Genomic DNA, 25321 nt, shown 5'->3' on the forward strand with positions numbered 1-25321 from the left:
CTTTTCCATTCATCCCTCCCACTCAGTGTTTTTAAGTAGGGATACGAGGTGGTTTTAACTAATACGTCCAAATTAAAAACGTTTTTTAATGGCAGCATATGGAGACTGTAATAGTCACGACAATGGGATCTATTTGAGGTGATGTAGGTCTTCCTGATAGGTATAGCACGTACTTTCACCAAGATTTGAAACAGGGATGGTTTGTTTGGCATGTTAGCCCAAGAATGTAAGTTATATATGATATTTCGGCACTTGTTGAATACAGTAAGGCACGTTACCTTGACATTCGCCGTGACAGGCGATCCTCCCCTTTTTCCTTCACAGACTCACCCCATAGGCGGACACATCACCTCTCACACCCACTATGACACGTAATAGGTCTCCTCCCCCTCAACCCGAACACATTCACTCCCCAACACTGCGGGCCAATGGCGAGCGTGATGGGCGGGGCTTCCAGCTAACATCACGGAAGTCCGTGCACGCCGCCATTGCCCTGGGACAAACGCACGTGAACAAGCGCCACACCGGCGCGAAACGGCTGTTGCGCCGTCCTCTCATCCCCTGGTCACCCTCCCGCACCCGTCCTTCACTCAGGTCAGATCGATCCACTGTGTATATGTCTTATGCAATGTGACATGTTTCTTGCCTGCTGGCGAAAAATTATGGCAAAATAAATGTGATTTTGGGAAGCTGTGCACGGGACTGCCTTGTATGCTCTGTGTGCTAACAAATTAGCACCCCCCAAAATGCGAGGACAGTAAACACACCCCACAAATGACCCCATTTTGGAAAGTAGACACTTCAAGGTATTCAGAGAGGGGCATGGTGAGTCCGTGGCAGATTTCATTTTTTTTTTTGTCGCAAGTTAGAAGAAATGGAAACTTTTTTTTTTTGTCACAAAGTGTCTTTTTCCGCTTACTTGTGACAAAAATTAATATCTTCTATGAACTCACTATGCCTCTCAGTGAATACTTTGGGATGTCTTCTTTCCAAAATGGGGTCATTTGGGGGGTATTTATACTATCCTGGAATTCTAGCCCCTCATGAAACATGTCAGGTGGTCAGAAAAGTCATAGATGCTTGAAAATGGGAAAATTCACTTTTTGCACCATAGTTTGTAAACGCTATAACTTTTACCCAAACCAATAAATATACACTGAATGTTTTGTTTTTTTTATCAAAAACATGTTTGTCCACATTTTTTGCGCTGCATGTATACAGAAATTTTACTTTATTTGAAAAATGTCAGCACAGAAAGTTAAAAAAATCATTTTTTTGCCAAAATTCATGTCTTTTTTGATTAATATAATAAAAAGTAAAAATCGCAGGAGCAATCAAATAGCACCAAAAGAAAGCTTTATTAGTGACAAGAAAAGGAGCCAAAATTCATTTAGGTGGTAGGTTGTATGAGCGAGCAATAAACCGTGAAAGCTGCAGTGGTCTGAATGGAAAAAAAGTGGCCGGTCCTTAAGGGGTAGAAAGCCCTAGGTCCTCAAGTGGTTAAATCTAGGGCGTAAATTGTAAGATTCTTTTAGGAAAGACTCATCTTCAGAACAATTACAGCAAATCCATAAGAACCGACCAATTGGTATACCCTGAATCATATGTATGGGGTAAAAGCTGTCTGTACCTGTGCCATGCCGGAATATGGCACAGCTACATCGACAAGGCCTCATCCGAGAAGATGAGAACCTTTGAAATGTGCTGGCTGAAACAAAATCCTCATGGTGTTGTGCCAGTACAAATGTATAATTTATTAATGGCAATACAGATTTAAGTTTTAAAATATTTTACAATGAACACAGTTTGATACATTTATAACAGTTGCAGTCAGGTTGGTTTTAATAGATTATGTTTATAGTGTAAAAGTCACTGGTAATATTTGTATGTGACTGGTGAGTTCTCAGAATCTTTTATTGCCAAATGCTTAGTCCAGAAAGAAGTAATTTGCAAATGTCCATTGCCGTTATTCCTTGAGTAAGCTGGCACATACAGTGTGAAAAAGCAAGTATACCACATGCAATGGTCGGGTGCAGTTGTAGGCTACTTGGGGCCCTCCCTGCGCTGCACCCTCTTCTTTTAGGTAAGTAGCTCCCAGGTACAATTTGCATACATGTCCCCAATTAGGTATTTTTTAAACTTTGATTAGGGTGGGGACATGGTACAGCTTGCATGCGGCATCCCTTCTAACATGTTGCAATATGTGGAACTGATGTCTCTCTCCATTAGAGTGAAGTCTCCTATAAAGTTGTAATGAATCAAATTGGTTCTTGGCACCTGTTGTCGCTGTAGTGAGCATATTGTGTACCTTCATAAAGGCTTATTGTCCCTTTGCAACCAATGTGAATCTGGTGCAGTTTGGTCTAAGAGCGCTCCTATTCGTTTCTTCACCTTAATACCTTTTAATTGCATTTCATATGAACACAGTTTAAGATACATTAACCACTTAACATTCCTGGGTTTTTACCCCTTAAGGGCCTGACCCACTAATGCAGTTGTTTGCACTTTTCAGTTACACATCAATGCTACAGATGCTGAAAAGCGGACAGAAGCGGACACAACTTTGTTAATGGACTCAGGCCCTATAGGAAATGCCCAGGCATGATATAAAGATCTACCTACCCGGGGCTTCCTCCAGCCACTGGCAGCTGCTATGCCCCACGCCACAGCTCCGCTCTCAGCCACTGGCTCCGTTCCCCCCAGTGCAGAGGCTGACCTCGCCGCGAGTACCGCTGTCAATCAAGTCCATGTTGTCCGGCGTGTACTGCGCAGGTGCAGTGGTTCTGTGCCTGTGCAGTACACGCCGGAAAAAGTGGAATTGATTGACAGAGCCGCTCCCACAGGCGCAGTAGAGGGCGACCGGGCAAGGTCGGCCACTGCATCGCAGAGGACCGGGAGCCAGTGGCGAGAGGGGAGCTGTGGTGTGGGACACAGCGGCTGCCAGGGGCTCGAGGAAGCCCGGGCAAGTAGATTGATTTTTTTTTTCTAGCCTGGAAAAAACATTAATTTCCTTTAAGATTCCTGACGTTTCAGCTGTCTCACTATTGATACAGCAATACCTTTTGATTACTTATGCCACCAAAGCAATACAAATGTTTTTTCAGGACAATCTGGACTTTGAGTTGTACAGGCATTTTATTTTGGGAAAGTAAGGCATTAATGCAAAATTTACACATTTTTTTCACGTTTCACCCTACCCAATTTGTCACAGTTGTAAACACTTCAATATATTATTATTATTATTATTTAGTATTTATATAGCGCCGACATATTACGCAGCGCTGTACAGTGTACACACACACACACACACACACACACACACACACACACACACTGTCTTGTCACTAACTGTCCCTCAAAGGAGCTCACAATCTAATCCCTACCATTGCCATATGTCTATACTATGTAGTGTAAGTACTGTGGTCTAGGGCCAATTTTTAGGGGGCAGCCAATTAACGTATCCGTATGTTTTTTTGGGAATGTGGGAGGAAACCGGAGTGCCCGGAGGAAACCCACGCAGACACGGAGAGAACATACAAACTCTTTGCAGATAGTGCCCTGGCTGGGATTCGAACCAGGGACCCAGCGCTGCAAGGCGAGAGCGCTAACCACTACGCCACCGTGCTGCCCAATATATATTATTTGGCTTCTGATTAAAATATTATACATGCCATATTTTAGCACTAGTTGAGTGTGTAGAGTACCATTGTCAGTCTGTAGCGACTGGATGCAATCGCTATGGCCCATAGTTTGAGGACCCCAATGCTGAGAAGACATTGCTAGGCAACAGCATACAGCGTTGAGTCCCCGAACCGTTGCTCTGGTGACTGCATCTGATTGCTATCGGCGGCAGCCATTACAGGTGTCCATGAATTTTAAGGCCAAGTATAGGTGACACAAGGGGTTAATTAGTTAGTTTGGGGTTAAAAGTTAACCAGGGGGACCACTTTATTATTTAAAGAGACTCTGTAACGTCAAAAAGATCCCCTGGGGGGTACTCACCTCGGGTGGGGGAAGCCTCCGGATCCTAATGAGGCTTCCCATGCCGTCCTCTGTCCCACGGGGGTCTCGCTGCAGCCCTCCGAACAGCCGGCGACAGAGCCGACTGTCAGTTCAATATTTACCTTTGCAGGCTCCAGCGGGGGCGCTGTGGCTGCTCTCGGCTCCGAACTACACGGAAATACCCGATCTCAGTCGGGTCCGCTCTACTGCGCAGGCGCCGGAAACTTGCGCCTGAGCAGTAGAGCAGACCCGACGACGATCGGGTATTTCCGTGTAGTTCGGAGCCGACAGCCGTCAGAGCGCCTGCGCAGGAGCGAGAAAGGTAAATATTGACGTCATTATTCTCGGAGGGCTGCAGCGAGACCCCTGAGGGACGGAGGATGGCGTGGGAAGCCTCATTAGGATCCAGATGCTTCCCCCACCCGAGGTGAGTACCCCCCAGGGGATCTTTTGATGTTACAGATCCTCTTTAATAGGACACTGTCACTTTAAACCCCCCTCCCCTTTTTAACTGTTAATGAATGATTGCTCCTATAGAGCAATGATTCACTTTTAAACTAGTGCACGTGCAGGATTAGTGCAGGGTGTGACTCTGGACTCAGGATGTGGTGGCTAATTTGGAGAGTTGCGTCTAAGAACAGAAAGTGTTTAATAACAGAGCAGTCAGGCATGTTTATAATAATGGTGTTCATAGTATTAACGGTCACTGGTAATATTTATATATTGCGAGTGAGTTGTCAAAAACGAATCGTAAATGCTTAGTCCAGAAATAATATGCAAGTGTCCATTGCAGTTATTCCTTGAGTAAGCCTGCGCATACAGTCATGTGAAAAAGCAAGTGTACTACATACATATGGATTTCACGTTGCCTTCTCATTCATTTACTTGACCCTTGCTCTTTGTGACCATATGTACTTTGCATGCTAGATGGGTTGGTCAGCACTGCTTCTTTCAGCTGTTGCGTTGGCATGTTTTTTGCTTCACATATGCTGTTTATGTTGGCCTCTGCCATTCTTCTTTAGCCCTCAATTTTTCCAAGCACCAAGGATTTATTCAAAGAATACTGTCTTCTCATTATGTAACCAAAGTATTTGAGTTTTAATAGTAGTATCAACCCTTCTAGTGAACATTCTGGCCTTATTTCTTTAAAGGGGCACTATGGTTAATTTCTTCCTTTTAAGTGCCTTTAACATAAGTATTAGTCTATGAAACGTTGTTAATGACAATTATTTTCGCTGATCAAAAGGTTTTTTTTACATTGCCACTAGCCATTTAAACATAATGAGGCACGTCGGAAGATTTACCTTCCAGACGCCGAATCGGCATAATCCATCCTCATATAGGAGGCATCTGTAACTGTAGAATGTGTTCCTAATACTTCCCCCCCCCCCCCCCCCCCCCCCATCCGCTCAGCGAGGAACAATCCAGCTGTAACGGCACGATCGTACCGTTACTGAGATGTGTGTAGGCGGCAGCTGCTTTACGTCTCTGTAGCTTCATGCTGCCCGCTGAGGACCCCTGGCACAGCGACAGACACCTATTGTTGTCCGTTGCTGTGGTAACCAGCACACAACGGACAACAATAGGTGTCTGTCGCTGTGCCAGGGGTCCTCAGCGGGCAGCGTGAAGCTACAGAGACGTAAAGCAGCTGCCGCCTACACACATCTCAGTATCGGTACGATCATGCCGTTACAGCTGTATTGTTCCTCGGTGAGCGGATGGGGGGAGGGAGAAGTATTAGGAACACATTCTACAGTTACAGACGCCTCCTATATGAGTTTGGATTATGTCCATTCTGCGTCAGGAAGGTAAATATTCCGACGTGCCTCATTAGGTTTAAAGAGACTCTGAAGCGAGAATAAATCTCGCTTCAGAGCTCATAGTTAGCAGGGGCATGTGTGCCCCTGCTAAAACGCCGCTATCCCGCGGCTAAACGGGGGTCCCTTCACCCCCAAACCCACCCCCGCAAGACTTGGTCGCAAGTTGGTCGTAAATCTTCTTCCTGGAGGCAGGGCTAACGGCTGCAGCCCTGCCTCCAGTCGCGTCTATCAGACGCGCATCGCCGCCTCTCCCCCGCCCCTCTCAGTGAAGGAAGACTGAGAGGGGCAGGGGGGGAGGGGCGGAGATACGCGACTGACAGACGTGCATGGGGCAGGGCTGCGGCGGTTAGCCCTGCCCCAACCAGAAAGCGCTCCCCCGCTGCACCAAGGGGATTTGGGGGTGAAGGGACCCCCGTTAAGCCACGGGATAGCAGCGTTTTAGCAGGGGCACACATGCCTCTGCTAACTACGAGATTTATTCTTGCTTCAGACTCTCTTTAAATGGCTAGTGGCAATGTAAAAAAAACCTTTTGATCAGCGAAAATAATTGTCATTAACAACGTTTCATATACTAATACTTATGTTAAGGCACTTAAAAGGAAGAAATTAACCATATTGCCCCTTTAAAGAGAAACTCCAACCAAGAATTTTACTTTATCCCAATCAGTAGCTGATACCCCCTTTTACATGAGAAATATATTGCTTTTCACAAACAGACCATCAGGGGGCGCTGTATGACTGATTTTGTGCTGAAACCCCTCCCACAAGAAGCTCTGAGTACTGCGGTACTTTTGGCAGTTTGTTACAATGTAACAAGGTTCACAGACATGAAATAGCTGTTTACAGCTGTCTCTAACAGCCAAAACAGCTAGCAGCAGCTACATAACCTGCCCACAGTAAAAATGTCACCATGTAATAAATGTCAGAAGGTAAATCGGGGAGAGGAAAGATTTTACAATGGGCAAACACTGACTAAATCATTTATACATAATTATTGTAAAAATGATGCACTTTTTTAATTACATTATTTTCACTGGAGTTCCTCTTTAAGAATTTACTGGTTAAATCTTCTGGAAGTCCAGGAAGCTCTCAGTAGCTTTCTCCACGCCCACATTTTTTTTTGCAGCATACAGATGTATTAATATTTTACTTCCATTCAATAATAAAGGTAACTTATGTAACTGAGCAAAAACAAGCTGTGAAAACAAACTTGCACAGCCCATTATAAATCACCCCACATAATTTTGATAGTTTTTAGTTCCAAGATTTGTCTTGGTCATTTCTGAACTCTCCCATTCCGTTTGCTTCAGCTTCTTGATTGATGTAATGACATGCTTAGCATCATTTTCATATTGCAAAGGAAAAAACAAACAATTATATATACCTAGGGCTTCCTCTGGCCCCCTTCATTCCTCACCGTCCTTCTGCACCACCTGTATCCGCTGCTATTGATGGCTGGTAATTCTACTGGTCGAGTAGTATTGCTGTAACCTGAGTGTTTAGTGCCTGCCCAGTATGCTTCCAGCTACTGGAGGGGGTGGGGGGAGTGCGCAGACAAGCACATGCTTACCCTGGCCCCAAATGAAGGCATTTACTGGCCCGAATTGCGGAGGATCCAGGCGGTGCAGGACGGCAAGGGAGTGATCATAAGTATGTTGAATTGTTTTCTGTCCTTTGTCTCAGGTACATTTTAAGCTTCCATCTTCTAATTATTTGCACCACATTTTCCTCAAGCAATTTCTGGTACAATTAAGAATTCATAGTGGATTATGTGGTGGTAGACAAAGTCCAGATGTAACAAAGCAGCCCCAAGCATAACATACTATCCTTTACAGTGAGGATCAGGTTCTTCTGGTGAAATACTGTTTTGTTTTTTGCTAATGTGTCTTCTAGTACTGTGGACAGATAATTCTGTCATTGCCTTGTCCATTCCAAGTATGTTGTTGTAGACATCTTGGGTTGAACCTGCTTGGCACAGACTGACAAGTGCAAGTTGGCAAGTCTTCTCCACTTTAAGATCTTTTGGACAGTGAAATGATTAGGGTCCAGTTGTTTGGTAGTTTTATTAATCGGTTGGCCTAAAAAAAAACAAAAAAAAAAAACGCATGTTATAACTATGAGCAAATCAAACTGTTGTTTTTCTCAGATAATGGATTGGTGGATGGGGAACATGTGTTCCCATAATCAATCAGAGAGTCTACCCATTAAATGATCACCACTGCATCATGTAGCAGTGACCATTCATTACATTGTATCTAGTGCCAGCTACAGTTAACGATCATGTGTGCTCTTGCATGCGTGCACGTTACTGCCACCTCTGGGACTGATTAATCCCATTCACTAATCAGTGCAGTCAGTTGATAGATCGCTGCCATGATCTTTCATTCAATTGTGTATGCACAGACGTGTGCTCATGCACACCCCCTACTGTTTCTGCTTGGGCAGTGATTGGTGAATGGGAACATGTGTTCCCATAGTCAAAGTGCCTGATTGTTGAATGATGACTACTGTAACTAATGGCAGTGATCACCTCAGAGCACTGTCATTCTGTCTTCTGAGGTGATTCAGAGGTGACAGGAGCTGCTGTAATATTGTGAGTTAAAAAAATGCATTTTATTTATTAAAATGATCGCTTGTGTACGCCATACCTAGCCCATTAACCCACTATCTCCCATACCAGCTTATCCCTAAGCTAAGCCCTTCTTCTCCCTCCCCTACTTCGTATACCTTTTCTGGGATTTTCCTCACTTATTTTTGTAGTCCTACCTACCTAAACCTACCTACCTTAAAATAAATAAATAAGTAAACTACTACCTTTTTCAAGCCCAAAAACTTACTACTATAGTGACCAAACAGTTGTAATCAGCAGAAGAGGATTCTGAGGAAGAAGGACCTTCAGGTGTCAGAGAAGGTAGGGGATGTTTACAGACCTTGTCAATATAATGGCTTTTAAACCACCAGCAACCAAGAGAATGCTTAGAACAATTTTAATAGTACTCCATCACCTACTTTTTGCTACTTTTCAATTGCTGAGTGCTGAAGTTATTTTAAAGAGAAGATGAAAAATTATCTCCTAGGAGAAAACTCAGGAGAAAAAGCAGGGCTGTGGAGTCGGAGTCGTGGAGTCGGAGCAATTTTGGGTGCCTGGAGTCGGAGTCGGGGAAAAAATGCACCGACTCAGACTCCTAATGAATTTAAACTGTAATTAACCACTTTACCCCCAGCGGTACGAATTTCTCCGCCCCTTTTTTCCCCCCTAAAAAACCAGGGACGGAGAAATCCGTACCTTCCGCGCTACCGCCGCTGTCCGCGCTCCCGCTGCTCGTTCGCGCGCACCTGCCGCTCGTGCACGCCGCCGCCCGCTCGCCTGGAGATCAATGAACGGGAAAATCCATTCCCGTTCGTTGATCTAGCCCCTGCAATGATCTGCTGCTTCTTTCAGAAACAGCGAGATCATTGTGAGTCTCCCAGCCTCCTACTGCTTCCTGTAAGCGTCCTTCCGGACGCTTACAGGTCGCATGTAAACAAACACTCTGTGGCCATCTTGTGGCCAAATAGTAAACTACACCCTATAGCATTTTACATATTCAAACATTACATTTACACAATAAATTAACTCATTACCTCCCACACTCCCCAATTTTTTATTTTTTTTTTGTAATACATAAATAGTTAGCTTAGGGACTGAACTTTTTAAATATTTATGTCAAGAGGGTATAACACTGTTACTTTATAAACTGCGGGCTTGTAATTAGGGATGGATGCAAAACTGAAAAAAATGCACCTTTATTTCCAAATAAAATATTGTCGCCAAACATTGTGATAGGGACATAATTTAAATGGTTTTATAACCGGGACAAATGGGTTAATACATTTCATGGGTTTTAATTACAGTAGCATGCTTTATTTAAAAACTATAATGGCCGAAAACTGAAAAATAATAATTTTTTTCCCACATTTTTTCCTATTTCCCCATTAAAGCACATTTAGAATAAAATAATTCTTGGCATAATGTCCTACCTAAAGAAAGCCTAATTGGTGGCGAAAAAAACAAGATATAGTTCATTTCATTGGGATAAGTAATAATAAAGTTATAGACGAATGAATGGAAGGAGCGCTGAAAGGTGAAAATTGCTCTGGTGGTCAGGGGGTAAAACCCCTCAGTGGTGAAGTGGTTAAAAAAGAAAATATGATAACATTTTCTATTTCTCAGACATCGTCATAAATAATTTATATACACAGTAATAGCTGTGCTTAGTCCACAAAAATGAAATAAACTAATCAAAATTAGTTACTTGTGCTGCGTCAATAAAGCAGTCCCCGTATTTTTAAAGTCAGATATACATATTATTTTTATTATTATTATTTTTTATTCATATAGTGCCAACATCTTCCGTAGCACTGTACATAGTACAAACAAATAATGGGGAACAAACCTACATAAGAAATACAAGACACTGTACAGTCATGACATTGAATAGAATAAATACAAATACATACATAGTTGATGTGTAGTTGGTACATGTGCATATGTTAAAATTATAGCAGTATGAGAAACACTAGGAGGAGGTCCCTGCCCTTGCGAGCTTACAAGCTATTTGATTGTGACTGTACAGTATATATGATGTGTACACAGGAATCTCATATATACTAAATAACCTCTATGCTGTAAGAATAAAGCCTGATGTGTAGCCGTGTCACTAATAGAGATGGTCAATGAGCTGGAAATAATTCTGCGTTGATGCTGATTTATGCAAATGTATGCACTCTCTTTGCTCATGAAATCAAATAATTTGATATGTTGTTAAAATTTGGTTTGGTGACTATGAATTAAAAGGTACCTGAGATGGATGAAAAGAAAAGTTTTATACATACCTGGGACTTCCTCCTGCCCCCTTCAGGCTAACCAGTCCCCCGCTGTCCTCCTCCACCACCTGGATCTTCTGCTATAAGCCCCGGTAATTCAGCCAGTCCGGCCACGTTCCGCTCCTACAGCCAGGAGCACATTGAAAACAGGCTGACATGTAGACATAGCGAGGACACGTAATCGCGGGTCCTCACTATGGTGATGGGGAACGTGATTACGTCATCGTGCGCGGCCGCGCATGACCTAGCCGCTATGATGCGGAAGTAGATGACGTATTAGGATTACGGAAAGTTACCGGATGAGGCAGGGCGGGGGAGGAAGTTTGTATATAATCAGGACGGAACCCTTAGATACTTATCTTCTGGAGAAGTGACAGTTGTCACGGAACACATGAGGGGCGCGGACTGACAGTAGGCCACCAGCTTGCAGGTTTGGGTGAGAATCATTTATTTATTTATGCACCATTGATGTATGCGGAATAGATTGCTGCATTATAGGAGGTATATTGTAGATGGCATATGATTTGGTCTCACACCCACACAGACAGTGTTACCTGTACTAGCTCTAATTGTGATGTCTACATGTCAGCCTGTGTACTATCGTTTTTAATTGATTTTAGCTTCAAGGGATAAGTCCCAAATAAATTTGAGATCATTTATAACTTATTATGGTTTGGCGATTCTTTGATCATTTACCCTAGTGCCTAGATGGACACTTTTGTTTTCAATGTGGTATGCTACAGGTCCATGGCTATAGCCCTAATTCTTTTGGGCAGTGTTGTCTCTAGTTTTTGTTTTGTGAATACCTACAGCCAGGAGCATTCTGCACCTGCGCATTAGTGCTGCGCAGGTGTAATACGCTCCCGGCGCCAGAGTGTGTGCATGAGCACTACGCCAGACTAGCTCAAGTACCTGGGCTCATAGCAGAAGATCCAGGTGGCGAAGGAGGACAGCGAGGGACAGATTAGCCTGAAGGGGGCTGGAGGAAGCCCCAGGTATGTATAAAACTTTAATTTCATGTGTCTCAGGTTTACTTTGTTACACAGTAGTGCTATACTCTACAAATGCACTCCCCACAGAGATGCAGGAAATCCACTTAGAATGTTGTGCACATTGAACACAGAAGTGTTGTCTATCACCCATAAACCTGGTTAAGATTGTACATGAAGAATGTGTAATAGAGGAATAATTTTCTCATTCTCCTGCAGAGTACCTGCACATGACTCTTACATGTACCCACAGTTACATTGCCTAGGGCAGTGATGGCAAACCTTTTAGAGGCCGTGTGCCCAAACTGCGACTCAAAATCTACTTAAAGAGACTCTGAAGCGAGAATAAATATCGCTTCAGAGCTCAAAGTTAGCAGGGGCATGTGTGCCCCTGCTAAACCGCCGCCATCGCGCCGCTAAACGGGGGTCCCTTCACCCCCAAATCCCCCCCGCACGACTTGGTCATACATTTGGTCGCTCCTGGAGGCAGGGCTAACCGCCGCAGCCCTGCCTCCAGTTGCGTCTATCAGCGGCGCATCACCGCCTCTCCCCCGCCCCTCTCAGTGAAGGAAGACTGAAAGGGGCGGGGGAGAGGCTGACAGACGCGCGTGGGGCAGGGCTGCGGCAGTTACCCCTGCCCCAACCAGGAAGCGCTCCCCCGCTGCACCGAGGGGATTTGTGGGATCAGGGACCCCCGTTAAGCCGCGGGATAGCGGCGTTTTAGCAGGGGCACACATGCCCCTGCTATTTATGAGGTCTGAAGCGAGATTTATTCTCGCTTCAGACTCTCTTTAATTATCACTGAGTGCCGGGGGGGGGGGGTGTTGCGCTGCGGCAAAAAATGGGCGGCCATGACATTGTATGGGCGGAGCTAACGTGATGATGTAACAGCGAGGCATAAGAAAGCAGTGTTTCCGCCAGTATGTGATGAAACGAGGATTCGCATCATGGGTGTGCAGAAACTGTGTGATGCTATTTATTAGTATACCGTAACCCCAAACCAGCAAATATAGCCAACTATGACTATTAAATAATAAATGAAGCAACAGTTACCCCAGACACCAGAAAATAAACACAATGTGGGCAGTATTTCACCAGAAAATAAACACAATGTGGGCAGTATTTCACCAGAAAATAAATGCAATGTGGACAACATGTCAGCAGTAAATAACGCATTGTGGACAACATGTCAGCAGTAAATAACGCATTGTGGACAACATGTCAGCAGTAAATAACGCATTGTGGACAACATGTCAGCAGTAAATAACGCATTGTGGACAACATGTCAGCAGTAAATAACGCATTGTGGACAACATTTCAGCTGCAAAAAAAAAAGAATTTACTCACCTGACAGAAGTCTCCTCTCCCGGCGGTGGCGCGCAGCTCCACGATTACCTTCCTGGCCTGCAGCCAGCCGAAAGTCCCGTGCTGACAGGACGCGCTGACGTGAGCAAAGGGGGTGGAGGCATCGGCTCATCTCCTTCGCTGAAGACAATCGGCTCTAAGAGCCGATTTTCTTCAGCGAAGGAGATGAGCCGATGCCTCCACGGTAGCGGACACCGCACACGGAGATGGCCTTGCGTGCCACTTCCGGCACACGTGCCATAGGTTTGCCAAGACTGGCCTAGGGCCTGATAGATGTTCTTTGTTCCAGTCTGTACCTTACCAAGGACTAGTTTTAGTCTATGACTAAAGGGAATAAATATGGCAGTCTACATATCCTTCTCACCTCAGTTGTTTTTTAAAATTCCTAAGCGTTAGCAGTTAAGAGATTAATTTCATGTTACATAATTTCAATCAACAAGATTGTAATATGGAAATTAGAGGAGTCGAAGTCGGTAGAATCCTAAACTGAAGAGTCAGTCGGTGGATTTTTGTACCGACTCCACAGCCCTGAGAAAAAGTGAATTGCATATGGGCCAGTGTCTCTACAGCCAGCTCTAGCAGTAAGCTTCTCTTGCTTTTTTTTTTTTTGCGTCAGTTTTCTTTAAATGTTGCTGTGCCAATCAAATGCACCCATTCCCTGTTCCTCCCCACGAGCCAGCAGAGCAATGGCAGGCTGATTGCATGGCTCAGAGTAAAATTGCTTGTGTTAAAGTGGATCCGAGATGAAAAACTAACTATGACAAGTAACTTGTCTATATATCTTATGTAAAGTTTACATAGTTTACACAGCAAATATAGTGGCATACAGCTTCAACAGTTTTATTATTTACAATGAGGGCAGCTATGTTCTGTTTGTCACATTACACACAGGCAAGCTGATAGCATCTCCAGCCCTCAGCTCAATCCCCTCTCCTTCTCCCTCCTCCCCTCTGCCTCTGAAATCTCTGGCTAGTAACCTCCTCCTCCTCCTACCCAGACTGAGCTCCCATAAGCCCTTGCTACATGAGTCAGAGAATGCCAAGGCACTCTGAAGCTGTGGGTGAGGCTTGTTTAGTTTATAGGGAATTAGCGTATTAAAACAAAACAAAAAAAAGTATTTGGCTTGAGGAACGCCCTATAAACTATATAAAAGGAACACAATTATGCAATGAGTAAAAGTTTATCTCAGATCTCAGAGCACTGTTATGCTAGGTACACGCAATACAATTTTCTGTTAGATTTATCTGCCAGATCGATTTTTTTTTCAACATGTCCGATCTTAATTTCGATTGATTTTCTGATCTATTTCCATAAAAGTAAATAGAAATCGATCTGAAAATTGGTTGAAAAATCAATCAAAATTAAGATCAAACATGTTGAAAAAAATCGATCTGGCAGGTAAATCTAACAGAAAATTGTTAGGGCAACCTTGTTTATCGTCATGATTTGCCTGTATAAATCGTTGGTTGTTACAATAAAAAATGTCAGTTAAACATATCATAGGAGACACACACTTATACTGGAGAAGTGAAATTATGTTCATTGGATTTACAGAAAGTGTGCAATAATTGTTTAAACATAATTAGGCAGGTGCATAAATTTGGGCACCACAAAAAAAGAAATGAAATCAATATTTAGTAGATCCTCCTTTTCCAGAATTTACAGATCTAAACTCTTCCTGTAGGTTTCAATGAGAGTCTGGATTCTGGTTGAAGGTATTTTGGACCATTCCTCTTTACTAAACCTCTCTAGTTCATTCAGGTTTGATGGCTTCCGAGCATGGACAGCTCTCTTAAACTCACACCACATATTTTCAATTATATTCAAGTTTTGGGACTGAGATCATTCCAGAATGTTGTACTTGTTTCTGTGCATGAATGACTTCAGCTTTATCACGGATTCCTGGACATTTTTCTCCAGATTCTGCTGATACTGAGTGGAATCCATGTGTCCCTCAGCTTTAACAAGATTCCCAGTCCCTGCACTGGCCACACAGCATGATGGAACCACCACCATATTTTACTGTAGGTAGCAGGTGTTTTTCTTGGAATGCTGTGTTCTTTTTCAGTCCACAGCACCTTATTCCAAAATGACGCTGGCTTGTCCTTATGTGCTTTAGCATACCTCAAGCGGCTCTGTGCTGTGGGTGGGTTTGTGCTCCTTGTAAAGTGTGCCAAATGGTTGAACGATACACAGGGACTCCATCTGCAGCAAGATGATGTTATAGGTCTTTGGTGCTGGTCTATGGGTTGACTGTTCTCACCATTCGTCACTTCTGTCTATCCGAGATTTTTCTTGGTCTGCCACTTCGAGCTTTAACTTGAACTGAGCCGGTCGTTTTCCATTTCCTCAATATGTTCCTAACTTTGGAGACAGACAGCTGAAATCTCTGAGACGGCTATCTGTATCCTTCTCCTAAACCATGATGGTGAACTACAGGATCTTCTCAAAAAATACTGTGATAAAGTTCATTATTTTCTGTAATGTACTGATAAACATTAGACTTTCATATATTTTAGATTCAAATACACACAACTGCAGTAGTTCAAGCCTTTTATTGTTTTAATATTGATGATTTTGGCATACAGCTCATAAAAACCAAAAATTCCTATCTTAAAAAATTAGCATATTTAATCCGACCAATAAAAGACAAGTGTTTTTAAAACAAAACAGTCAACCTTCAAATAATTATGTTCAGTTATGCACGCAATACTTGGTCGGGAATCCTTTTGCAAAAATGACTGCTTCAATGCGGCGTGGCATGGAGGCAATCATCCTGTGGCACTGCTCAGGTGTTATGGAGGCCCAGGATGCTTCATTAGCGGCCTTAAGCTCATCCAGCGTGTTGGGTCTTGCGTCTCTCAACTTTCTCTTCACAATATCCCACAGATTATCCATGGGGTTCAGGTCAGGAGAGTTGGCAGGCCAATTGAGCACAGTAATACCATGGTCAGTAAACCATTTACCAGTGGTTTTGGCACTGTGAGCAGGTGCCAGGTCGTGCTGAAAAATGAAATCTTCATCTCCATAAAGCTTTTCAGCAGATGGAAGCATTAAGTGCTCCAAAATCTCCTGATAGCTAGCTGCATTGACCCTGCCCTCGATAAAACACAGTGGACCAACACCAGCAGCTGACATGGCACCCCAGACCATCACTGACTGTGGGTACTTGACACTGGACTTCAGGCATTTTGGCATTTCTCTCTCCCCAGTCCTCCTCCAGACTCAGGCACCTTGATTTCTGAATGACATGTAAAAGTTGCTTTCATCTGAAAAAAGTACTTTGGACCACTAAGCAACAGTCCAGTGCTGCTTCTCTGTAGCCCAGGTCAGGTGCTTCTGCCACTGTTTCTGGTTCAAAAGTGGGTTCATGCTTCCATCTGCTGAAAAGCTTTATGGAGATGAAGTTTTCATTTTTCAGCACAACCTGGCACCTGCTCACAGTGCCAAAACCACTGGTAAATGGTTCCTGACCTGAACCCCATAGAGAATCTGTGGGATATTGTGAAGAGAAAGTTGAGAGATGCAAGACCCAACACTCTGGATGAGCTTAAGGCCGCTATCGAAGCATCCTGGGCCTCCATAACACCTGAGCAGTGCCACAGGCTGATTGCCTCCATGCCATGCCGCATTGAAGCAGTCATTTCTGCAAAAGGATTCCCGACCAAGTATTGAGTGCATAACTGAACATAAATATTTGAAGGTTGACTTTTTTTGTTTTAAAAACACTTTTCTTTTATTGGTCGAATGAAATATGCTAATTTTTTGAGATAGGAATTTTGAGTTTTCATGAGCTGTATGCCAAAATTATCAATATTAAAACAATAAAAGGCTTGAACTACTTCAGTTCTGTGTATTTGAATCTAAAATATATGAAAGTCTAATGTTTATCAGTACATTACAGAAAATAATGAACTTTATCACAGTATGCTAATTTTTTGAGAAGATCCTGTATCTTTGTCTTCAGGTCATTTGAGAGTTGATTTGAAACCCCCATGTTGCTACTCTTCGTAGAAAATTAAGAGGAGGGAAATTTACAATTGACCCCCTTAAATACTCTTTCTCATAATTGGCTTTACCTGTGTATGTAGGTCAGGGGTCACTGAGCTTACCTAGTCAATTTTAGTTTCAATAATTAGTTCTAAAGGTTTTGGAATCAATAAAATGACAACAGTGCCCACATTTATGCATCTTCCTAATTTTGTGTAAACAATTATTGCACACAATAAATTTTGTATAAATAATTGTTGCGCACAATAAACTTCATTTCACTTCTCAAATATCATTGTATGTGTCTCCTATATAATATATTTAACTGACTTTTTTTTATCATATCAACCAACGATTTATACAGGAAAATCATGACGATTAACAAGGTTGCCCAAACTTTTGCATCCCACTGTAAGTATAAAAAATATTGAAGATAGGTTTGTCACAGTTCATCTTGGTTCAGATTATAAAGAGATTAACAACATAGCAGGTTTGGCAGAAATCATTTCTGTATATAGAAGTATAAGCACTACTATTTCTGTTTGGGTGTACCATTGTGATCTGCTCAACTTCTTAGCACAGTATTACATTTGCATTAGTTTATGACTATAATAGCTAAAATAAGAACAGATGTGAGATTATCAGTGATTTGTTTGTCCACTGTAAGTGAGTTTTGAAAATCCACTTAACACATAACACATCATTCTGCTAGTATAGTTTCACGTTGCTCTCACATTTCCAATATTTGATATGCACTATAGTTTTGGATAATATATCAAATTGAATATTTGGACAGTTTCATGTACAGTCTGTTTTCAGGATTGTGCATGCAGGAATAAATCTTTTCGCTGCTCTTTACCCCACCCAAGTGCTTTCTGGAGTGACTTTACATTTTTCTTGGCTGCTGTACACTTGAAAAGTACAAGTTCTTAGTTCTGAAATAGATTACAGAATCCAAGGTTTTAGCAGTATAGGTCATGTTTTCTAATGGAGGTCAGAACTTTTTCCCCAAATATGCCATTTAAAGTAAATATTTGAAATACAATGAAAAATACAGACTTAATTATTTAAGCAACAGAAAACAATGCTATGTGCTATCTGCATGTGTGCAATACTTGATAGCTTCCATAAGGAACAATATGGACTGCTCACAGCTTGGCTGTAGAAGTCACCACCTAACATACTGTATGGAGTATTCATGGGGACATTGGGTAAGGCAACCAGCCTCTATAGTGGTTCACAGTGACACATAGCTATCTATGTTATTGCTGATATACATTTGTGTTCCATAGAAAATCCCACTTGCGTGTCAGTTAAAGAGGGATTGTCAGCCACAACATCAAATTCCATTTACCCACTGCTCTGTGTTTATTATGCATCCTGCAGCCTTACCCTGCATTGCAAGCAAATCAATCTATTCATAAATGCTTCTGCTGTAATAAATCTCATCTGTCATCCTGGCTCTATTTGGTACATTGCCGACTAGAAAGGAAACCGGTCATCACTGCTCCCACATTCCTGCTTCTCACTGATTGGCTGAGGGGCAGTTCAGTGTGACATGAGGCTGAAATCTGATCTTGCTGTGCTCACATGTTTACAAAGAAAGCTAGAGCAGATTCTAGGAGGAGGAAAAAAAAAAGAGTAAGCAAAGAAATGACATCAGAATCGGCTTCAGTCTGAGGGAAACAAAATGGCAAATGCCAGGTACAGAATTCTCTTTATTTACTATATAAAATTCCCTGAAATAGAAAACGTGGACAGTACAGTACAGTGGAACCTTGGTTTGCGAGCATAATTTGTTCTAGAAACGTGCTTGTAATACAAAGCACTCTTATATCAAAGCAAATTTCCCCATAAGAATTCATGGGAATCCAGGTGATTAGTTCCACAATCCAAAAACCATTTATAGTAAAAAAATAAAAAAAAAGTATAAATTAAAAATGTAAACAAGACTTTCATTATAACTAACAGAATCATTGGCTTTAACAAGGAACTTATCCATTGACAGTTGCTTTCGCCTACTTTTGAGCATTACATGCAAATGTGACTTTACACACAGTCTCTTCACTTAGATTAAGTAGAATTAAGTACAATCCTGCTGCGCCAAAGGGAGAAGAACTATCGGTTTAGGTGTGATGATGTGACGCATGTATGCTTTCTTTTGCTTGTCTATCAACAAGTTGCTTGTATATCAAGTCAAAATTTCACAAAAAGGTTTGCTTGTATTGCAAAGCGCTCTTTAACCAAGTTATTCTCAATTCAAAGTTTTACTGTACTTCTGTTATGTAAGTAGAACAAGTATCTACCTATATATGTGTGTTTATTTTTGGGCATAATATGGCTGACCTTGATGCTTTAATATCTAATTAAAACAAACTTTCGACTTTCGGGGGCGGTCTGTATGGCTGATATTGTGGTGAAACCCTCCCATAGTGTGATGTGACTGATTATGACTAAGGTCCTGGCAGTTTGCTGTCTGTGAACCTCATTGTGGGAAATAACAGCTTGTTTAAACTGCCAAGCAAGCATGATCTACCTCTGTATATAGAACTCTCAGTAATAAACATTCTGTACAGATCACTTGGCAGAACTAAAGATGTCACCATCGGTGTTAAATTTCAGAAGGTAAATCGGGGAGAGAAAAGGTTTTGCAATGGGCAAACACTGACTAAACAATCTATAAATGAATATTGTAAACAATAAGCAATTTTATTCATTGTTATTTTCACTGCTGTTCCTCTTTTACTAGTTAAAGGGAATGTGAAGTGAGTAAAATTATTTAAAATAAACACATGACGTAGCTGCGAATGAATATTGCATACTTACCTCACCGTCAGTTCCTCAGCACCATTTTCTTCTTACAGTGATCCCTTCCAGTTCTCACAATATTTTGTCAGAACTGAAACATACCAGTTGCTGTCAGTTATATATCAGCAGCTGTCAGTTACAACTGAATGTGCAAGGTAATGTCCATGTTTCCCTGTGGCTGAAGTGGGTGAAATTATAGTTTAACAGTGTGCTTACCAGGAAGCGGTTATGGGATAATGGCCATTTTTAAAATGCAGGATGGTGAATTCCATTGATCACAGTGGACAAACGTGTTGCAGGAGAGGAGAATGAGATTGAGTAGTAGACTACACAGGAAGTATGTATGACCTGTGTATGGTTATTTTGACTTTTTATTTTCAGTTCAGGTTCTCTTTAAAGAGACTCTGTAACAAAATTTTCAGCCTTAGTTCTTCTATCCTATAAGTTCCTTTGCCTGTTCTAATGTGCTCTGGCTTACTGCAGCCTTTCCTAATTGCACAGTGGCTGTGTTATCTCTGTTATATGATCTAATCTGTTTTCTTCTGTTGGGCTAAGGCTGGAATGTGTGGAATGTGCAGGGCTGCTTGTGATTGGATAGAAGTGATACACACCCTCTGCAGGCCCCCTGCATGCTCTCTATGACTCACACACTCTGCTTATGTGAGCCTTTCACAAGCTGGTTAGTTTGTTTGTAAACACTGCCTAAAACTGTTAATTACAAGCCAGGATTGCAGCAGAGAGTGGCAGAAACAGCACAGAGGGGCCCAGGAGAACATAATGAATAGAATGGTATGCTTTTTGCTGTAAAGTACAGATTCTCTTTAAGGACCACAGGCTTTACCCCTCTTCCCCCCCAAGTGACCAGGCAATTTTTTTTTACAAATATGGTCACTGCAGCTTTAAGGGCTCGCTGCAGGGCCGTACAGCTCAGCACACAAGTGATTCCCCTTTTTCTGCCCACCAACAGAGCTTTCTGTTGGTGGGCTCTGATGGCTGCCACTTTGTTTATTTATTTATTTTTATCTATTTGGGTTTTTTAAAATACATTTGACACTTTTTTTAATTTTATATCCAGCCCTCCCTCCCACCACCAGCCAATCACTGTGATCGGCTGTCCTAAGTATCAGCCTAAGACAGCCGTCGCTGTCGTGTCACACGGCTGTCCCCAGTACAGTGCTGCCATAGATCGTAGCGCTGTACAGTGTAAATGGATGTCGGTTTTGCCATCTAACAGTCTCCTAGCGGTGATCGCCACTGGGAGACTGATGACGGAGTGGTGCATGCGATCTGCAAAATCCCGCACCAGGATTTCACGCTAATTGGCCTTGAGCGGTCCTGGGACTGCCGTTGCGTTCACGCCAGTTGACGTGAAGCGATTGGCTAAAGGTTAAAGTACACCTGAACTGAGAGGATATAGACCCTAAACAAGCATACAGATCAGATGTTTCTAACTGAAGTCTGACTGGATTAGCCTCATGATTGTTTTAGGTGTATGCTTCAGACAGTATTGCAGCCAAAGTGATCAGCAGGACTGCCAGGCAACTGGTATTGTTTAAGAGGGAATAAATATGGCAGCCACAACATCCCTCTCCATTCAGGTGTACTTTAATCCAGGCTCTATGGACTATTTGTAGACACACTGCATTATTATAAAAAGATTTAACATTTATAGTCTTTCTGTGTTACTTAAAGGGACTCTGAGCAGTGCCTGTGGGTATGCCTTTAAGCATACCTACAACTAATTAATTATATCCTCATACCTACCAGCATGATGTTTGTAATTATATCCCCCTGGGTTCCTTGTATTTCATTGCATTGTGCTGAATGGAGCTGCCGACTTTGGGAAAAAGTCGCCCTGTGTAATACAAGTAACTATGGAAAGATGCATACCATTTTGAAGATCTCCTTTCTCCTCTTTCCAGTGATATATAAACCGCCGCCCTACGCCTTTTAGTTTTCATTATTTTCGCGATTGAAATCGCGGCCGTGGCAATTTTTTGATCTCGAAAAATAAAAGGCGGTTTATATATCATTGGAAAGAGGAGAAAGAGAGCTTCAAAATGATATGCATCTTTCCATAGTTACTGCACTGCTCGGAGTCCCTTTAAAATATCCATGTTTGTCACTGCAGTGATTTCCAAGCTGTTACATGCTAGTATAGAACTGGGTATGTTTACTTTGTTATATTTTCCAAATCTGGTTTTCTAGAGTTCATCCATTTAATACAGTTCATTGATAAAAGGGGGAAAAAAAATCACAGCAATCTAGTGAATTCACCAATTTTCTTTTATTCACATTTCCAGGTAGTCGAGAGTCGGCCTTTGTTTACGCTATCTCGTCTGCTGGGGTTGTTTTTGCTATTACAAGGGCATGCAGTCAAGGAGAGCTGAAGTCCTGTTCATGTGATCCTCATAAAAAAGGTTCCTTTAGAGATACCAGAGGCATATTTGACTGGGGTGGATGCAGTGATAACATAGACTACGGCATTAAGTTTGCCAAAGCATTTGTTGATGCAAGAGAAAAAAAAGGAAAAGATGCAAGAGCACTGATGAACCTTCACAACAACAGAGCTGGAAGAAAGGTACTTATTTATAATAATAATAATTCTAACAGTTGTATAGCACTTTTCTCCTGTTGGACTCCAAGCGCTCAAGAGCTGCAGCCACTGGAGGCGCTCAAGGGGCCACACTGTAGTGTTAGGAAGTTTTTCCCAAGGACTTCTTACTGAATAGGTACTGATCCTAGCCATGATTCGGACTCTGGTCTCCCATGTCAAAGGCCGAGCCATTTACCAGTACACTATCCAGCCTTTTACTCATTCTGTTGTACTTTGCAGCATTAAAAGATTAATATGAAATGAAGCATATAAACTCCTTCTATTAGCCAAATCGATCTTTAAAATGTATACATTATTTAGAGGCTTTCCATTTTTGACTCAAAGTAGGTCTGTATTAAGGCCATCAGAGCATACCTACTGTCATCGGTAGTGATGGTGTTTGAATTTGTCACCACATGGTTTGGAACCCAAACACACACATTCAGCACGGCAGCACACTGGAGTGTGTTTCATTTAAATTTGATACTTCCTCCTTGAAACACTGCTTCCTTAAAGCGATATTGTCACCATAAAAATCAAATTTCAACAGCAACTGGTCTGAGTGTATTAAGTGATAAAGATAATAATCCTGCATTAAAAACTTGCAAAACTTTTTCTGCTGTTATGATTTGGAGTTATCACATACTTTAGGAGCACTGGCCCTTTAGTAGTCGGTGCCAAACAGTTGAATGCTGGGAGTTATTTTTATCTATAATGTATTCCTCCTCCATTTAATTCCCTGCCTGGCTGCTTATCAGAAACACCCTCTGATCACTTGTGTTTACAAGCAAGGCTGAGGTGACTCAGCGAGTTGGAGGAGTGAATAAAAGTAAGTAAATAAAAAGACAGTGCAGTTCCTAGTATACACCTCAGTGGCAGTGTCTGAAGACTCTGGGAGGAGGGCAGCTAATGAATACACAATGGCCTCAATTCACTAAGCTTTATCAAACACTTTATCAAACGTTTGATAATTTACCTCATGGGTAAAATCTAATTTTGAATTCACTAAGGTGTTATGGATTTATTGAACATTTTAGCAATAAAACATTTGATAAATCTATAACACCTTACTGAATTCAAAATTAGATTTTACCCATGACTTAAATTATCAAACGTTTGATAAAGTGTTTGATAAAGCTTAGTGAATTGAGGCCAATGGGGGGGGGGGAGGAACAAGAGTCATGGAGGATATGACGTCAGCATTAGCTTGTCGAAATGGCCACTGCCTAGAATAGGATTTTCTGCTTTTCCTTTATAAAATTCACAGGAATCATTATGTGGGTAGCACAAAACATCTGTTATGTAAGTAGAAGTAGTATTTATCTACTTATATATGTGTTTTTTTTTATTTCTAGCTTAGCATGGGTGTCGCTTGTTCTTTAAAAGCCCTTTATTGCAATATGGGTAGATACACTTGGAGGGGTGGTGACAAAGAAGCCTGCCAGCGGTTTCATAAACTAGTTGCTTTTTCAGAGGCAGTAACACTTATCAGAACTAGGAGTTCAAGCTAAAGATAAAAACTGATATTGGTGCTCATCAGTTTGGGGTATGGTACATTGAGTGTGGCTTCTGCAGAGATAGGCTTGATGTAAACTTATTAGAGAAATATGCAGGTTGCAACTTTTGGACTGCTTCTGTAGATGCTAGTTTCTTGGCTGCAGTACACCTTTACTGAGTTTCAGTTTGATATGTGCAATGAAGAAGAAAGATATTGGCACTAAAGACATCAGCACTCTTTATTCCTGATTTCTCTCTTCAGCGCAGCCACCAAAAAACACATGCTGCGTGCTCAAGCCAAGCAGCAAACGCACTGGTATATCTTAACCACTTTACCCCCACCCGTACGGATTTCTCCGTCCCTTTTTTCATCCTTTTACCACCAGGGACGGAGAAATCCGTACTTCCCGCGCTCCCGCTCGCTTATGCGCGCACTCCCGCTCACTTGTGCACGCACTCCCGCTCGCCCGGATATCAATGAACGGGAAAATCCATTCCCGTTCGTTGATCTAAGCCCCCACAGTGATCTGCTGCTTCTACGAGAAGCAGCGATCATTGTGAAGAAAAAAAAAAAAGTTCCCAGCCTCTTTGTACTTCCTGCAAGCGTCCTTCCGGACGCTTGCAGGTCACATAAATAAAATGTTACTGTGGCCATCTTGTGGCCAAATAGTAAAACTACACCCTAAAGCATTTTTCACATACAAATACACTACTTTTACACAAAAAATTAACTCATTACCTCCCACACTCCCCAATTTAATTTTTTTTTGTAATTGAAAAAAAAAAATTACAATAAAAAAAATACATAAATAGTTACCTTAGGGACTGAACTTTTTAAATATTTATGTCAGGAGGGTACAACACTGTTACTTTATAAACTATGGGCTTGTAATTGGGGATAGACGCAAAACTGAAAAAAATGCACCTTTATTTCCAAATAAAATATTGGCGCCAAAAAACATTGTGATAGGGACATAATTTAAACGGTTTTATAACCGGGACAAATGGGCAAATACATTTCATGGGTTTTAATTACAGTAGCATGCATTATTTAAAAACTATAATGGCCGAAAACTGAAAAATAATGAATTTTTTTCCCACATTTTTCCTATTTTCCCATTAAAACATATTTAGAATAAAATAATTCTTGGCATAATGTCCCACCTAAAGAAAGCCTAATTGGTGGCAGAAAAAACAAGATATAGTTTATTTCATTGTGATAAGTAATGATAAAGTTATAGACGAATGAATGGAAGGCACGCTGAAAGGTGAAAATTGCTCTGGTGCTCAAGGGGTAAAACCCCTCAGTGGTGAAGTGGTTAAAGAAGCTACTAACAATACAATTTGCCAAACGATTGTTTACAAACAATTTTTTTTATATGAATGAT

The 25321-nt window shown here is 41.8% G+C and overlaps 1 protein-coding gene across 4 annotated transcripts in view; it reads left to right on the forward strand.

Moving 5' to 3' along the window:
- The window catches only part of LOC137563684 (protein Wnt-2-like), a 142851-nt gene that overhangs the window by 46279 nt on the left and 71251 nt on the right, over positions 1–25321 (forward strand). For all 4 annotated transcript variants that reach the window (XM_068276433.1, XM_068276431.1, XM_068276432.1 and 1 more), the window contains exon 3: positions 22144–22421. In XM_068276433.1, coding sequence (XP_068132534.1) covers positions 22144–22421 — 278 coding nt within the window. The remainder of the gene's footprint in view (positions 1–22143; positions 22422–25321) is intronic.

Source organism: Hyperolius riggenbachi, chromosome 3 (genome assembly GCF_040937935.1).
Source record: "Hyperolius riggenbachi isolate aHypRig1 chromosome 3, aHypRig1.pri, whole genome shotgun sequence".
In the NCBI taxonomy this organism is placed as follows: domain Eukaryota; kingdom Metazoa; phylum Chordata; class Amphibia; order Anura; family Hyperoliidae; genus Hyperolius; species Hyperolius riggenbachi.